This window comes from Manis pentadactyla, chromosome 11 (assembly GCF_030020395.1).
Source record: "Manis pentadactyla isolate mManPen7 chromosome 11, mManPen7.hap1, whole genome shotgun sequence".
NCBI classification, from domain to species: domain Eukaryota; kingdom Metazoa; phylum Chordata; class Mammalia; order Pholidota; family Manidae; genus Manis; species Manis pentadactyla.
The window spans coordinates 28,369,560-28,387,368 of NC_080029.1; the positions used below are offsets into that span (position 1 = coordinate 28,369,560).

The 17,809-nt window shown below is 42.1% G+C and overlaps 1 protein-coding gene and 1 long non-coding RNA gene across 2 annotated transcripts in view; one reads left to right on the forward strand and one right to left on the reverse strand.

Moving 5' to 3' along the window:
• LOC118926431 (uncharacterized) overlaps positions 1-17,103 on the forward strand; it is a 53,961-nt gene extending 36,858 nt beyond the window's left edge. The window contains exons 3-4 of the long non-coding RNA XR_008992445.1: positions 15,817-15,922; positions 16,612-17,103. This is a non-coding gene — a long non-coding RNA (uncharacterized LOC118926431). The remainder of the gene's footprint in view (positions 1-15,816; positions 15,923-16,611) is intronic.
• LOC118926428 (peroxisomal succinyl-coenzyme A thioesterase-like) lies at positions 14,367-17,809 on the reverse strand. Its single transcript, XM_036913263.2, has 3 exons — positions 17,110-17,809; positions 15,994-16,196; positions 14,367-15,211 (listed from the first exon to the last, which is right to left on the reverse strand). The coding sequence occupies exons 1-3, from the start codon at positions 17,564-17,566 to the stop codon at positions 14,606-14,608; spliced, it is 1,266 nt and encodes a 421-aa protein (XP_036769158.1). The 5' UTR covers positions 17,567-17,809; the 3' UTR covers positions 14,367-14,605.

Sequence of the window (17,809 nt, forward strand, 5' to 3'; positions counted from 1 at the left end):
TCTATTTTATTTATTTCTACTCTGTTCTTTATTACGTCCCTCCTTCTACCTTTGCCCTTCATTTCTTCTTCTTTTTCTAGTTTCTTTAATTGTGATTTTAGACTGTTTATTTGAGATTGTTCTTGTTTCTTGAGGTAAGCCTGTATTGCTACGTACTTTCCTCTTAGAACTGCCTTTGCCACTTCCCACATATTTGGGGCTGTTGTGTTTTTGTTTTCATTTGTCTCCAATATTGCTTGATTTCTATTTTAATTTGTTCACTGATCCATTGATTATTTAGAAGCTTGTTGTTTAGCCTCCATGTGTTTGTTTGTCCTTTTTTTTCTTTGGGTAATTTATTTCTAGTTTCATACCATTGTGGTCTGAGAAGCTGCTCAATACGATTTTGATCTTTTTGAATTTATTGAGGCTCTTCTTGTGGCCTAGTATGCAATCTGTTCTGGAGAACATTCCATGTACAGTTGAGAAAAATGTGTATCCTGCTGCTTTTGGGTGGAGTGTTATGTAGATATCTGTTAAGTCCATTCAGTGCCTCTGTTTCCTTATTTATTTACTGTGAGGTTGATCTATCTATTGATGTGAGTGGTATATTACAGCCTCCTAAAATGAATGTGTTGCAATCTGTTTCCCCCTTTAGTTCTGTTAGTATTTGTTTTACATATTTGGGTGCTCCTATGTTGGGTGCATAGATACTTATAATGGTCATATCCTCTTATTGGGCTGACCTCTTTATCATTATGTAATGTCCTTCTTTGTCTCTTGTTACTTTCTTTGTTTTGAAATCTATTTTGTCTCATATAAGTATTGCTACTCCTGCTTTTTCCCTTCATATTATTTGCATGTATTATCTTTTTCTATCCCTTCACTTTTAGTCTTTGGTTCTGAAATGAGTCTCTTGTAGGGAGCATATAGATGGGTCTTGTTTCCTTATCAATTCTATGTCTTTTGATTGGTGCATTCAGTCCATTTACATTAAAGTGATTATTTACAGATATGCACTTACTGACATTTTATTAATTGTTTTCTGGCTGTTTTTTACATCTCCTCTCTGTTCCTTTCTTCCTCTTTTATACTCTTCTCTTGTTATTGATGGTTTTCTTCAGTGTTGTAATTGGATTTCTATCTCTCTTTTTAAAATTAATTTATTGTGTGTGTGTGTGTGTATTTATTGTAGGCTTTAGTTCTGTGGTTACCAAAGGCTCAAGGCTTATTGGGATGTTTCCTTATTTATTTATTTACTGTGAGGTTGATCTATCTATTGATGTGAGTGGTATATTAAAGCCTCTCACTATAAAATATAATAATGTATCCTTACTATATAATAATGTATCTTAAATCACTGATTACTCTATTTCAAAGACAATCTAAAGGTACTTTTTTTCCTTCTTGTTCTTCCTTCCACACTTTTTGTGTCCTTTGACTGATTTTGTTTATAGTTGATATTGATTCTTTTGCTTTATTTTAATTTTGTATGTGCTTTGTAATTAGTTGGTCTACTACCTTTACTGTGGGTTTATTTTCACTGGTGAAAGCTATTTAGCCTTAGGGTCATTTCCATCTACAGCATTCCCTTTAATATATGCTGTAAGGTTGGCCTAGTGGTGATGAATTCCTGCAACTTCTGTTTATCTGGAAATTGTTTAATCCCTGCTTTAAATTTAAATGCTAATCTTTCTGGGTAGAGACTTCTTGGTTGGAGGTTCTTCTGTTTCAGTACATTAAATTTATCACACCCCTCCCTTCTGGCCTGTAGAGTTTCTGTTGAGAAGTCTGCTGATAGCCTGATGGGATTTCCTTTATAAGCAATGTTTTCTCCCTCTGGATGCTTTCAATACTCTCTCCTTATCCTTGATCTTTGCCATTTTAATTATTATAAGTCTTGGTGTTCTTTCTGGGGTTCCTTTTGTTAGGGGATCTCTGTGCTTCCATGACCTGAATGTCTATTTCCTTCCCCAGATTGGGGGAATTCTCAACAGTTATTTCCTTAAAGACACTTTCTATCCCTTCGTCTCAGTCTTCTCTTTCTGATACCCCTATTATGTGATTATTGTTTTGTTTGGATTGGTCACATAGCTCTCTTATCATCCTTACATTCCTAGAGATCCTTTTTTCTCTCTGTCCCTCAACTTCATTGTGTTTCTCTTCTCTAATTTTCATCTCATTGACTGTCTCCTTTACTTGAGGTAACTGATACTCATTCTCTCCATTGTATGTTTCATTTCAGATACTGCATTTTTCAGCTCTGGGTGGCTCTATTCTGCGTTTTCTCTTTGTTGAAGTCCTTGAGATCTTGAATACTTTTCTATAAATCTGTGAGCATGTTTATTACTTCTACTTTGAAATATTTATCAAGAAGATTGGTGATCTCTGTTTCATTTAGTTGTCTCTCTTGGGTTCTGTCTTGTAGTTTTGTTTGGATCAAATTCCTCTGCCCACTCATTTTGTCAGGGATTCTGTGTTTCTTCCTTTGTATTCGATGTCTCTGCTATGCCCTCTGGCCTATGGAGTAATAGCTTTATGAAAAAGGCATGCTACGGTGCCCAGAACTTCAAGATTCTTTACTCTCTAGTGCCTGCTTCTAATTTGCAGGGGCCCCAGCTGTGGGCAGGCCATGGGCATGGTTACCTGTCTGCGTCTGCAGTGGTCTCAATCTGAGCTGGCAGTTTGCCTCCGCTGCTGCCTCCGTAATCAGCTCAGGAGTTTCTGCTGAGCTCACTATGGGAGGGGCTGCCCTCTGTCTAGCCTGCAGCAATGGTGGGGCTGCAAAGTTAATGGGGTGGGTGGACCAATGTTTGTCTCTGCCCTGGCTGGATATGCAGCACCATATTTGGACACCGACAGGGATAAAGGAGCTCTTGGGGCTGGCTTCTGCAGGCACCTCACCAGTTGGGCTGAAACAGAGCCAAAGAAGCTGGGAGAGTCTCCCTCTGCCTGCTAGGCAGCAAAGTCTGATGCTGGTGGGCCAGGTCGGTTGGTTCCTGACAGCGCATGCACTGGTGAGGTATCCCCCACCTGCCCTTTCTCCTGAAGAGAGAGTTCCATCCAACCCTTGCCCCTCTGGTCCCCTTCCATTGCTGGCAAATCTTTCAAACTGCCACCTCTGCTTTGGGTCTCAGGACTGGCAGAGCATGCCTATCCTCCCAGAGTGTTATGTCTGTCCCTGGTGTCCAGTCCTGCTAATCAGCAGAACCCAATGTAATGTGTGCTTGTGCTCCCAGAGCAGATCTCCAGGGTCAGGTGCACAGCACTCCCGGGCTTCTTCCCCCTCCCTGATCCATTCCTCTTTCTCCCACCTGTAGGCTGAGGTTGGGTGAGGGCTTGGGTCCCATTCAATCTTGGCTTTTCCACCTTACAGTTTTCTGTGTGGTCCTCTCTTCTTCCTCAGGTGTAGGTGGTCTGTTCTTCAGTCTTCAGGTTGCTTTCAGGTCTAGTTGCATTTGCTGTATTTTCTTCTTTTATGTGTTTTTGGGAGGAGGTTTCTGTCTTGTCTTCCTATTGTACCATCTTTAATCCCACTTCTGCTGGTTCTGTTTTTTATTTCCTATCTCATTATCAGTGAGCTCCTCCACTCGTAAGTCCTGTGAACATCTTTATATCATTAATTTGAACTCTCTATCCAGTAGATCATTTTAACTCTTTCATTTAGTTCTTTTTCTGAAGTTTTGTCATGTTCTTTGTTTCAAGCATATTTCTCTGTCTCATTTTGACTTTCTGTGCTTGATTGTATGAATTATTAGAAAGAGCTCCCTCTTCTGTTTTTGAAGGATTGGCCTTTTGTAGGGAAGGTCCCTTGGGTAGACTGTGTGTACCGGATGGTTTTGTCTGGCTAGCTGGAGGCTTAATGTGCGTGAGCCAGGTTGGTGTCAGGGCACAGTTACAGGGTGATGCAGTTGGAGGGGCCCAATTGGAGGGATTACTGAGTGGATACTGATGGGGCCTAAGTTGGCAGGGAGTGAACCCAGTCATGCTCTCCTGGGTTGGGCAGCAATTGGCTCTGTACCTACCCCAGGCCCAGGTACAGCTTCCAGAAAAGACCCTCCTCCACAGCAACTTCCTTGGTGCCTGTGGTGCATCAATGGCTCAGACATGCTTTCCAGGAGTGGGCAGCTGCTGGCTCTGCACTTGTTCAGTTCCAGGTCCAGGTATGGCCCCCAGGAAAGCCCTACCCTATAGCCACTGGCTCCTAGTCCAAGTCCAGGGTAGAGCAGCAGCTCAGGACCTAAGGATGACTCGCTTCAGAAAAGTCCCACCTCCACAGCTACTGGGTGGACACCCATAGTGCCCTTGTGGCCAGGGTCTTCTCTCCACTGGTCAGTGGTGACTGGCTCTGTGCCTTAGGGCAGCTGTGGCCTGAGCTCTCCCAATGACAAGTCAGTGTAGGTGGGGGCCAGTAAACTGCCTAGAACAAGGTTGAAATTCATATGTACTCCCCAGCTCTGTTCCCACGTCACTCTCAATATGTGGAAGGAGGGCAAAAAATGGCACTTGCCAGACCTCTGATCCAGAGAGATTTCCAGCCATTCCCCTACCAAACTGGGTGATTTAGTTGTATAAATTAGGTTTTTTCATTTATAGTCTAGATGCACTTTAAAGCATGGTGTGTCTCCTATGCTGCAGGACAGGGAATCTGTATCCAGGACCCTCAGCATTATCCCTCCTCTCTGTGGTCATTGCACTAGGGGTGGGGTTCCCTCCATTACTGTGTGTCCATCTCTTGTCATTTTTTATGTGATCTTGCTATCCCTCATTGTGCAGAAGGCAAATGCTCACTCCTCAGTTTTTCCTCAAGATTAATTGCTCTGTGTGTAGGTGTAGATTTGCTGTGCCGGTGGGAGTAGATGGGCTCAAGCTTGCACTACACTGCCATATTCCCAGAATTCTAATGTATACATATTTTGCATTTAATTTTGTTAGTCTAAATTCATGGCAGATATTATAAAATCAACATTGATCTTCTTATAACCCAAGTTTTTATTCTCACTCACCTTCCAGTTCTCTGATTGTTGATTCTCACATTTGTCTCATCTCTCCTCTGAGATTTAGACTTGTAGTTTTAACTACCTACTTGGCATATTCACTTGGATTCCAAATGGCAATCAAACTGACATGACAGAAGTTGGAATTTTGATTCTTTTTTTCTTCCCCAAATCTGCTCTCTCCCCAGCATTCTTTCTCAATAAATGGCATCACTACTCATCCATTTGCTTAGAGGGGGAAAAAAACCCCACAAAACTTGGAGTCATTCTTGCCTTCTTTTTCTGTCCTGCACTCTACCTAGCAGCAAACACTGCTGCTGTACCTTGGAAAGTATTCTGTATCTGACCACTTTTTTTTTTGTAGATAATTATTTTTTATTGCAGGGTAGTTGACACAGAGTACTACATTACATTAGTTTCAAGTGTACAACACAGTGATTCAACATTTATATACATGATAATTCTAGGTTCCAGCTATCACCCTACCAAGCTGTTACAATATCTTGACTATATTCCTTATGCTATACATTACATCCCGGTTACTTATTTATTTTAACATTGGAAGTCTGTCCTTTTTTTTTTTTTTTTTTGTGAGGGCATCTCTCATATTTATTGATCACATGGTTGTTAACGACAATAAAATTCTGTATAGGGGAGTCAATGCTCAATGCACAATCATTAATCCACCCCAAGCCTAATTTTCGTCAGTTTCCGATCTTCTGAGGCATAACAAACAAGTTCTTACATGGAGAACAAATTCTTACATAATGAATAAGTTACATAGTGAACAGTACAAGGGCAGTCATCACAGAAACTTTCGGTTTGGCTCATGCATTATGAACTATAAACAGTCAGTTCAAATATGAATACTCATTTGGTTTTTATACTTGATTTATATGTGGATACCACATTTCTCTCTTTATTATTATTATTTTTAATAAAATGCTGAAGTGGTAGGTAGACACAAGATAAAGGTAGAAAACATAGTTTAGTGTTGTAAGAGAGCAAATGTAGATGATCAGGTGTGTGCCTGTAGACTATGTGTTAATCCAAGCTGGACAAGGGCAATAAAACATCCACATATGCAGATTTCTCTCAGAACAGGGGGGGTGAGGTTCTAAGCCTCACCTCTGTTGATCCCCAATTTCTCACCTGATGGCCCCCCTGCGACTGTGCCTGTCTTAGGTTGTTCCTCCCTTGAGGAATCTTACCCGTCTCTGGCTAACCAGTCATCTTCTGGGGCCATACAGGGAAATGTAAAGTTGGTAAGTGAGAGAGAAGCCTTATTGTTTGAAAAGGTTAGCTTTTTACTTCTTTGCATATTTATGCCCTGTGGCTTCTATGCCCAGCATTTGTCTTGAGGTATCTTTACCACTTGGAAGAATTATGATACTCGGTAAATTTGATATGAGGCACGAATTCTATTTAAGGGTTGTAATTAGGAAGGAAGAAGAAAAGCTATAGAAGTAGCAGGCGGAAGAAAACATGGGAAGATTGATTATTTCTTTGACATATCTTCTTGTAGAGTAACTTCAGCATGTATAGGTTTTAAATTACTAATTAAATTGTGCACACACATTAACATAATGGGAGTATAGTTACATAACCAAAGCATATCTGTAATTACCAGCCATCTCCAGTGAAACCAAGAAAACCAGTTAGGCACCTTAGGCATTTGTGAAAACTTATCTATGATATGGTGGATATTGTCCAACTGAGCTTGAACAGTCTGAGAGAAATCAGACAAATTAAAACAACCCATTCCTGGGGACTGTTCACATCCCATATGTTCTTTTAACAGTAAGTAGTCTGTAGTTGTAAGATTTTGGAGCACTACAATTTGCACTTCTCCTAATTCTTGTTTGAGTTCCAACAGTATAGATCCAGTCAAATTTGTTGTTTTACTGTATGCACAGGCCAGTTTAGATATCTCTTTCTTCATTCCCATGGCAAGTCCAGGAACTGGTGGGATGAGTGCATCTACAGCTGTAGCAGTGCATGGATCTTTGTTGGGGTTTTTTGATGATCATCTTCTGGCATGAGTCTTCCCGAGAGTGCTGATGTTGGAAGTTCTTTTTCATATCGTATCTTAGTTCATTTTCGGGGTAGCCCAATTAGGCTTTGATCCTCTGTATAAACACAAGCAGACCCTTTGCCTACACTTTTATATGCCCTTTATACCCTTGTGTAGGACTCATTGGAGGTCTCCAAACAGGAACTGCCTTTTTTTTTTTTTGGTATCATTTATCTACACTTACATGATGAATATTATGTTTACTAGGCTCTCCTCTATACCAGGTCCCCCCTATAAACCCCTTTACAGTCACTGTCCATCAGCATAGCAAATGTTGTAGAATCACTACTTGCCTTCTCTGTGTTGTACAACCCTCCCCTTTCTCCCACCCCCCCATGCATGCCAATCTTAGTACCCCTCTTTCTCTCCCCCCCCTTATCCCTCCCTACCCACCCATCCTACCCAGTCCCTTTCCCTTTGGTACCTGTTAGTCCATTCTTGAGTTCTGTGATTCGGCTGCTGTTTTGTTCCTTCAGTTTTTCCTTTGTTCTTATATTCCACAGATGAGTGAAATAATTTGGTATTTCTCTTTCTCCGCTTGGCTTGTTTCACTGAGCATAATACCCTCCAGCTCCATCCATGTTGCTGCAAATGGTAGGATTTGCCCTTATGGATGAGTAGTATTCCATTGTGTATATGTACCACATCTTCTTTATCCATTCATCTATCGATGGACATTTAGGTTGCTTCCAATTCTTGGCTATTGTAAATAGTGCTGCGATAAACATAGGGGTGCATTGGTCTTTCTCATACTTGATTGCTGCATTCTTAGGGTAAATTCCTAGGAGTGCAATTCCTGGGTCAAATGGTAAGTCTGTTTTGAGCATTTTGATGTACCTCCATAGTGCTTTCCACAATGGTTGAACTAATTTACATTCCCACCAGCAGTGTAGGAGGGTTCCCCTTTCTCCACAGCCTCACCAACATTTGTTGTTGTTTGTCTTTTGGATGGCAGCCATCCTTACTGGTGTGAGGTGATACCTCATTGTAGTTTTAATTTGCATTTCTCTGATAATTAGCAATGTGGAGCATCTTTTCATGTATCTGTTTGCCATCTGTATTTCTGTTTTGGAGAACTGTCTGTTCAGTTCCTCTGCCCATTTTTTAATTGGGTTATTTGTTTTTTGTTTGTTGAGGCATGTGAGCTCTTTATATATTCTGGATGTCAAGCCTTTATCGGATCTGTCATTTTCAAATATATTCTCCCATACTGTAGGGTTCCTTTTTGTTCTATTGATGGTGTCTTTTGCTGTACAGAAGCTTTTCAGCTTAATATAGTCCCACTTGTTCATTTTTGCTGTTGTTTTCCTTGCCCGAGGAGATATGTTCAAGAAGAGGTCACTCATGTTTATGTCTAAGAGGTTTTTGCCTATGTTTTCTTCCAAGAGTTTAATGGTTTCATGACTTACATTCAGGTCTTTGATCCATTTTGAGTTTACTTTTGTATATGGGGTTAGACAATGGTCCAGTTTCATTCTCCTACATGTAGCTGTCCAGTTTTGCCAGCACCATCTGTTGAAGAGACTGTCATTTTGCCATTGTATGTCCATGGCTCCTTTATCAAATATTAATTGACCATATATGTCTGGGTTAATGTCTGGATTCTCTAGTCTGTTCCATTGGTCTGTGGCTCTGTCCTTGTGCCATTACCAAATTGTCTTGATTACTATGGCTTTATAGTAGAGCTTGAAGTTGGGGAGTGAGATCCCCCCTACTTTATTTTTCTTTCTCAGGATTGCTTTGGCTATTCGGGGTTTTTGGTGTTTCCATATGAATTTTTGAATTATTTGTTCTAGTTCATTGAAGAATGTTGCTGGTAGTTTCATAGGGATTGCATCAAATCTGTATATTGCTTTGGGCAGGATGGCCATTTTGATGATATTAAATCTTCCTAGCCATGAGCATGGGATGAGTTTCCATCTGTTAGTGTCCCCTTTAATTTCTCTTAAGAGTGACTTGTAATTTTCAGAGTATAAGTCTGTCACTTCTTTGGTTAGGTTTATTCCTAGGTATTTTATTTTTTTTGATGCAATTGTGAATGGAGTTGTTTTCCTGATTTCTCTTTCTATTGGTTCATTGCTAGTGTATAGGAAAGCCACAGATTTCTGTGTGTTGATTTTATATCCTGCTACTTTGCTGTATTCCGATATCAGTTCTAGTAGTTTTGGGGTGGAGTCTTTAGGGTTTTTTATGTACAGTATCATGTCATCTGCAAATAGTGACAGTTTAACTTCTTCTTTACCAATCTGGATTCTTTGTATTTCTTTGTTTTGTTTGATTGCCGTGGCTAGGACCTCCAGTACTATGTTAAATAACAGTGGGGAGAGTGGGCATCCCTGTCTAGTTCCCGATCTCAGAGGAAATGCTTTCAGCTTCTCGCTGTTCAATATAATGTTGGCTGTGGGTTTATCATAGATGGCCTTTATTATGTTGAGGTACTTGCCCTCTATTCTCATTTTGCTGAGAGTTTTTACCATGAATGGATGTTGAACTTTGTCAAATGCTTTTTCAGCATCTATGGAGATGATCATGTGGTTTTTGTCTTTCTTTTTGTTGATGTGGTGGATGATGTTGATGGACTTTCGAATGTTGTACCATCCTTGCATCCCTGGGATGAATCCCACTTGGTCATGGTGTATGATCCTTTTGATGTATTTCTGAATTTGGTTTGCTAATATTTTGTTGAGTATTTTTGCATCTACGTTCATCAGGGATATTGGTCTGTAGTTTTCTTTTTTGGTGGTGTCTTTGCCTGGTTTTGGTATTAGGGTGAAGTTAGCTTCATAGAATGAGTTTGGGAGTATTCCCTCCTCCTCTATTTTTTGGAAAACTTTAAGGAGAATGGGTATTCTGTCTTCTCTGTATGTCTTATAAAATTCCGAGGTAAATCCTTCTGGCCCAGGGGTTTTGTTCTTTGGTAGTTTTTTGATTACCGCTTCAATTTCGTTGCTGTTAATTGGTCTGTTTGGATTTTCTGTTTCTTTCTGGGTCAGTCTGGGTAGGTTGTATTTTTCTAGGAAGTTGTGCATTTCTCCTAGGTTTCCCAGCTTGTTAGCATATAGGTTTTCATAGTATTCTCTAATAATTCTTTGTATTTCTGTGGGGTCCATCGTGATTTTTCCTTTCTCGTTTCTGATACTGTTGATTTGTGTTGACTCTCTTTTCCTCTTAATAAGTCTGGCTAGAGGCTTATCTATTTTGTTTATTTTCTCAAAGAACCAGCTCTTGGTTTCATTGACTTTTGCTATTGTTTTATTCTTCTCAATTTTATTTATTTCTTCTCTGATCTTTATTATGTCCCTCCTTCTGCTGACCTTAGGCCTCATTTGTTCTTCTTTTTCCAATTTCGGTAATTGTGACATTAGACCATTCATTTGGGATTGTTCTTCCTTTTTTAAATATGCTTGGATTGCTATATACTTTCCTCTTAAGACTGCTTTTGCTGTGTCCCACTAATTGTGACATTAGACCATTCATTTGGGATTGTTCTTCCTTTTTTAAATATGCTTGGATTGCTATATACTTTCCTCTTAAGACTGCTTTTGCTGTGTCCCACAGAAGTTGGGGCTTAGTGTTGTTGTTGTCATTTGTTTCCATATATTGCTGGATCTCCATTTTGATTTGGTCATTGATCCATTGATTATTTAGGAGCGTGTTGTTAAGCCTCCATGTGTTTGTGAGCCTTTTTGCTTTCTTTGTACAGTTTATTTCTAGTTTTATGCCTTTGTGGTCTGAAAAGTTGGTTGGTAGGATTTCAATCTTTTGGAATTTACTGAGGCTCTTTTTGTGGCGTAGTATGTGGTCTATTCTGGAGAATGTTCCATGTGCACTTGAGAAGAATGTGTATCCTGTTGCTTTTGGATGTAGAGTTCTGTAGATGTCTATTAGGTCCATCTGCTCTACTGTGTTGTTCAGTGCTTCTGTGTCCTTACTTATTTTGTGCCTGGTGGATCTATCCTTTGGGGTGAGTGTTGTGTTGAAGTCTCCTAGAATGAATGCATTGCAGTCTAGTTCCCCCTTTAGTTCTGTTAGTATTTGTTTCACATATGCTGGTGATCCTGTGTTGGGTGCATATATATTTAGAATGGTTATATCCTCTTGTTGGACTGAGCCCTTTATCATTATGTAGTGTCCTTCTTTATCTCTTGTTACTTTCTTTGTTTTGAAGTCTATTTTGTCTGATATTAGTACTGCAACCCCTGCTTTCTTCTCGCTGTTGTTTGCCTGAAATATGTTTTTCCTTCCCTTGACTTTTCGTCTGTCAATGTCTTTGGGTTTGAGGTGAGTTTCTTGTAAGCAGCATATAGATGGGTCTTGCTTTTTTATCCATTCTATTACTCTATGTCTTTTGATTGGTGCATTCAGTCCATTAACATTTAGGGTGACTATTGAAAGATATGTACTTATTGCCATTGCAGGCGTTAAATTTGTGGTTACCAAAGGTTCAAGGTTAGCCTCTTTAGTATCTTACTGCCTAACTTAGCTCGCTTATTGAGCTGTTATATACACTGTCTGGAGATTCTTTTCTTCTCTCCCTTCTTATTCCTCCTCCTCCATTCTTCATATGTTGGGTGTTTTGTTCTGTGCTCTTTTTAGGAGTGCTCCCATCTAGAGCAGTCCCTGTAAGATGTCCTGTAGAGGTGGTTTGTGGGAAGCAAATTCCCTCAGCTTTTGTTTGTCTGGGAATTGTTTAATCCCACCATCATATTTGAATGATAGTCGTGCTGGATACAGTATCCTTGGTTCAAGGCCCTTCTGTTTCATTGCATTTAATATATCCTGTCATTCTCTTCTGGCCTGTAAGGTTTCTGTCGAGAAGTCTGATGTTACCCTGATGGGTTTTCCTTTATAGGTGACCTTTTTCTCTCTAGCTGCCTTTAAAACTTTCCTTGTCCTTGATCTTTGCCATTTTAATTATTATGTGTCTTGGTGTTGTCCTCCTTGGATCCTTTCTGTTGGGGGTTCTGTGTGTTTCCGTGGTCTGTTCGATTATTTCCTCCCCCAGTTTGGGGAAGTTTTTAGCAATTATTTCTTCCAAGATACTTTCCATCCCTTTTCCTCTCTCTTCTTCTTCTGGTACCCCTATAATACAGATATTGTTCCTTTTGGATTGGTCACACAGTTCTCTTAACATTGTTTCATTCCTGTAGATCCTTTTATCTCTCTCTCTGTCAGCTTCTATGCGTTCCTGTTCTCTGGTTTCAATTCCATCAATGGCCTCTTGCATCCTAGCCATTCTGCTTATATACCCTTCCGGGGTTTGTTTCATTTCTGTAATCTCCTTTCTGGCATCTGTGATCTCCCTCCGTACTTCATCCCATTATCTCTTGTGTATTTCTCTGCATCTCTGTCAGCATGTTTATGATTCTTATTTTGAATTCTCTGTCAGGAAGACTGGTTAGGTCTGTCTCCTTCTCTGGTGTTGTCTCTGTGATCTTTGTCGGCCTGTAGTTTTGCCTTTTCATGGTGATAGGAATAGTTTGCAGAGCTGGGACGAGTGACGGCTGCAAGAACTTCCCTTCTTGTTGGTTTGTGGCCCTCCTCTCCTGGGAGAACAGCGACCTCTAGTGGCTTGTCCTGGGCAGCTGGGCACAGACAGGGCTTCTGCTCCCTGCCCGGCTGCTATGGAGTTTATCTCTGCTGTTGCTGTGGGTGTGGCCTGCTTCAGGCCGCTGCTCCAAAATGGTGGATTCCCGTTGGAGGGGGAGCGGCCTGGAGGCTATTTATCTCTGTAAGGGGCCTCCGAGCTCCCTGCAGCGCAGGGGATTAGGGTGCCCAGAGATCCCCAGATTCTCTACCTCTGGATTAAGTGTCCCGCCCTGCCCCTTTAAGACTTCCAAAAAGCACCCGCCAAAACAAAACAACGACCACAAAAAAACAAAAAAATTTGTAAAATTAAAAAAATTAAAAAATAAAAAAATTAAAAATGGCCGCTCGTTTTTCTTCATTCTCCGGCGCCAGCCTCAGGCATCTGCTCACCGGTTTTGCTGCCCTGTTTTCCTAGTATTGGGGTCCCTACCCCTTTAAGACTTTCAAAAAGCGCTCGTCAAAACAAAACAGCAAAAAAAAAAAAATGGCCGCTCGCTTTTCTTATGTCCTCCCGCGCCAGGCCTCCGGTACCTGCTCACTGTTCTTGCTGCCCTGTTTCCCTAGTGTCCAGGGCCCCGCGCACACATTGTGTCTGCGCTCTGGCCCGGATGGCTGGGGCTGGGTGTTCAGCAGCCCTGGGCTCCGTCTTCCTCCCGCTCTGCCTATTCTTCTCCTGCCGGGAGCTGGGGGGTGGGGCGCTCGGGTCCTGCGGGGCCGGGGCTTGTATCTTACCCCCTTCGCGAGGCACTGGGTTCTCGCAGGTGTGGATGTGGTCTGGATGGTGTCCTGTGTATTCTGGTCTTTATTCTAGTTAGAGTTGTCTTTGTTATATTTTCATAGATATATGTGGTTTTGGGAGGAGATTTCTGCTGCTCTACTCACGCCATCTTGGCTCCAGTCCTGTATCTGACCACTTTTAATCACCTGCACTGCTATTACCCTGGTCTAAAATGATCATCTCTCATCTGAATGACTACAGTAGTCTCCCAACTGGCCTCAGTGTCTTTGATACTAATAATATAATCAATGCCTAAAGTTGATTCTCCACAGGGTAACCAGAATACTTTTAAAGGTTAATTAGATCATGCTACTTCCCTATTTTCAACTACCCAGTGGCTTCCTAAAACACCTATCCCCTGGCTATCTCTCTGACCTCCCCCTTTTCTATTTTTCTCCCCCTTACTGCTTGGCTTAAGACCAGGGACATGCTTCCACTGCAGGTCATTGCCTTCACTATTCCCTCATCCTTAATCAGGTCTCTCCTCAAAGACCACCTATTCAAATATGTCTTCCCTGACCAGTCTGTTTTAAGTACACTTACACAATGCTTTGTAGTCCTGAAGTCAAGGTAAGTGATGAATGTCACATTATGATTTCCAAAGTCTGTTCCTAGAGCCAGGAAACAATAAGTATAAACACTCATCCTGGAGTCAACTAGTCCCAAAACAGATGCTCCCTGCTTCTTTACCCCAACTCCCCCTCCCAAAGGATTCTTCTCTGATCTCCAGAGGAAAAGGTCAGTCTGGCTCTCCTTATATCTATACCTCCCTGTACTTTTAGCCAACAAAAATTCTACTCTGCTAACGGTAGTGAACCAGTAGCAAACATTGGATGGCATTCTCTACCCATAATGGAAAAAGTAACCCAGTATATGTTCTGCTTTAAATTTCACTTATGGCTTCAAGTGTTAAGTTAAAAAATCTAGAAGAAAACACAACCTTTAACAGTGAAGACACATTTACTTTTTTTTGTTGTATACCTTTAATTGATTATTGAACACAATAAGTATGTGTTACATTAGAAAAATAAATGAAAAATTAACGTGTTCAAAAAAGTTACCTAAATAATACATCATTAGTACCGATGACATGTATTTAATGTTATCCAGGGCACAACTGTTTCATATAAGATTATTAAGCACTAGAATCTGACTTTGAATCTCTCATGTCAACAACAGACCAATGCATTATAATTTGGGTGATGCTCCCTTCTGAGTGCCTCCAAGATGTTTGCAGAAGAAGGTTAGAATGTGATTCCAAGCATCTACTTGGGCTTTAGAATGAGCCCTGGGCTCCCCACCCCAGATCACAGGTTTATTCAGTATTTTGTGCAGGGAAGCTGGGCACATGGGGAAGTAAGGAGGCTCAATGTAATGCCCAGTTCCAGGGTAAGAAATGATCTGGGGTTTTTCCTTTCCATGGGCCTGTAACCGTTCAGAGGCTGTTTGGGCATATAACTCACTCCTCCAGTTATGGTCATCCTGACCAACAATGAAGAGAATGGGCCCATCGGCTTTCTCAACTGGAATCATGCTGGGATTCTCACACCCTCCTACAATATCATTCCTTATATCCACAATGTCCAGGAGGCCTGAGAAGGCTACCTTGATTCTCCTCAGATCATGGCCCAATGATGGGATGCACGTCTGCTTGTAGTATATAGCTTTGTTTCCACTGAACCCAGATCCATTGATGGAAACTGTGGCTGAGATGTTCTTCAAAAATGAGGCCATGGAGAGACAAATATCAGCCCCTAAAGAAGTGCCCAAAAGCCCAATGCCTGGACCTTTTACCTGGAAGAAAAAAGAGAGGAGTCAAGAGAAAAATGTTTTTCTGAATACAACTAGAGATGCTGCTAACTTTAATTTGTGTATTGGCCACAAGATAATAAACCTTAGCTGACAGAGGAGTTTCTTCCCACATAAAAGAATATCTGACTGAACACATGACAAACAAATCATAAATTCACTGCAAATTTGGGGATCAGTTACAAATGTTTCAGAGAATCATCCCCTAGAGAATGCTGCATCATGGAGCATGTCAAGTTCAGGGCCTCATTCAGGTGGGCATGATCAAAGTCTCAATGTGCCTTGGTATCTGTGGAACAAAGTCTGTTCCAGTAAGTGAATCATTCATTAGGTCCCATCTAAATATGATGACAAATAATTAACTTTATGGACTGAAAGATCTTTGAGTCCAATTAAGTAGTTCTTAGCTTCTGAAATTGGTGAGCAAGTTCTGATAAAAATCTGAACATATTTTGATATCAGAAAATTAAGATTAAAAAAACAAGCATGCAAAGCTAATGAATCAGAGGCTCCATTTGTATAACAAAGGAATTTAAATATTCCTAAATAAAATCTCATGGATTTTATGAATCAGTTCTGCATCATTACAGATTCCATCTGACCAAGAAAGTGGAAATAGGCATCTAAAGCCAAGGAAGTCTCCAGAAGAAATCTCTGTGAAAGAAGAGTACAGCAGCATCAGTGTGCCTGGCACAGGTAGGACAAAGCAACACCCTATGTGGAGATATTGCTAGAGAAAATGATACAACAACGAACATTAGGAGAACCTGAGAGTGTTGAAGCATGTAGCACAGGGCTTCTTCAAAGTAGTCCAGGTATATGCTGTCATATTTCTTGGGAAGATCTTCAAAGTCATAATAAGCTAGAGCCAATGTGGCAAAGCCATGGCCAGCCAGAAGGCTGGCCCGATACTCCAAAAGGCCTCCTCCAGTACCATAGATGTCAATAATCCCTGGGAAAGGCCCAGTTCCTAGAGAAGGGAATATTATATAAAGGGAAGGCTTTATACAATTTAAAGAATTTGCTTTCCTTTTAGAGATCTTTCTAAATTATTTAGTTGGTTCCTGTCAATCAAAGAAAACAGCTCCCTGAGTCACTATTGAAAAGGGATACAAGTTCCTTGTGGGGAGGAAAATCTACATGGTATCTTCTTGTTGATGAGTTTACCTTCCATATGATTCTATCATAAGTTATCTTCAACTCTAGTTCTAAGGGAAAGTAACAGTCTTTCATTAACGACTACAGCATAGAAAGAGGAATTTCACATTTATTGTTGTATCACAGTGTTCTGTTAAGAGAATTGGACAGACAATTAAGACTCTTTAAACAAAACTTTACATTGTGCTGCAGCAAACCTTGGCTTTTTTTGTGTATTGTTATTTCAGATATCTATTTAGAGAGAGAAAAGAAAAATAAATACCCAGAGATGGCTTTTGGGGAGGAAAGCAGTGAAGTCTGAAGTGTGTTCCAGTGGTATACAGAGGAACATGAGGAAGTGAAGGGGCCCAGCACACTAAAGAAGGGCAACATGGCAATCTATTGTAACCGTCAACGTTTTGTGTTAAGACCGGCTGAGCTGATGCCCATAGAGATCTGTAGGGTAGTTATTAATAGTGAAGTGGACAACATACCCACCGATCCTGACCCTATTTTTTAATCTGCCGAATAACAGTACCACCTCATTGGGATGTTACAGAGATTAAATGAGAGAATGCAAGCAAAACACTGAGCCTAACATCAAAATACTTTCTGGTTTTCGGCCACTGATTTAGTCACTGTCATCTTCTCTGACCGTGCTCCCAGGCCAAACTCCCCCTGCAGCAGTACCGGAAACCACTGGCAGCCCAGGACACCTACTCTTGCGCCCCAGCATACAGGCTCACCTGGTGGCAGGAAGAGCGTGGCGCGCACCCGGCCCGCGCGCATCGGCTCCCGCCGCACCCCGGGCCCTAGGAACTCGCGCTCCTGCACCGCGCGGCCAAGGAGCCGCCCGGCCTCGGGCTCGTGGCCGTCCAGCACCTCCAGCTCCACGGTCAGAGGCGTCAGCACGTCGCGCTTCAGAAACCGCCAAAAAGGCTTCTCGGGCTCCAGGGCCCAGAGGAGCCCCATGGGCTCGAGCCCCACGAAGCTGCCGCCCAGAGCGGGCGCGCGCGTGAGGTCCAGCAGGCCGGTGGCGTCGGCGCAGTAACGTGCGTGGGCCCGAAACAGTGTGCCCTTCTCGTCGCGCAGGGACGCGCGCAGCGTGACCGGCTGTCCCGGGGCCAGGCCGCGCACGGCGATGCGCGTAGGCTCGTGCCAGAGGCTGCGGCCCGCGGGCTCCAGCGTCACCGTCGCCGCCATTCTAGGCCTCCCGCTGCTGCTGTTGGAGCTCCAAGCAGGCGCCGGGCAGCCTTGGCGCCGGCCCCAGTCCCGTCTCAGGCCGTGGAGATAGCGCCGGGAGGCCCGAGGGAATCAGGCGTCCCCTGGCGCGGGGAGCAGTTAGTTGCTGAGCCACCTTTGGAGGCTCTGGGCGCCTCAGACCTGTGGACTTTGCCCGGGACTCCTCTCGTGGTTCCGGTGGCCCGGAGTGGTGCGCGCGGGGAC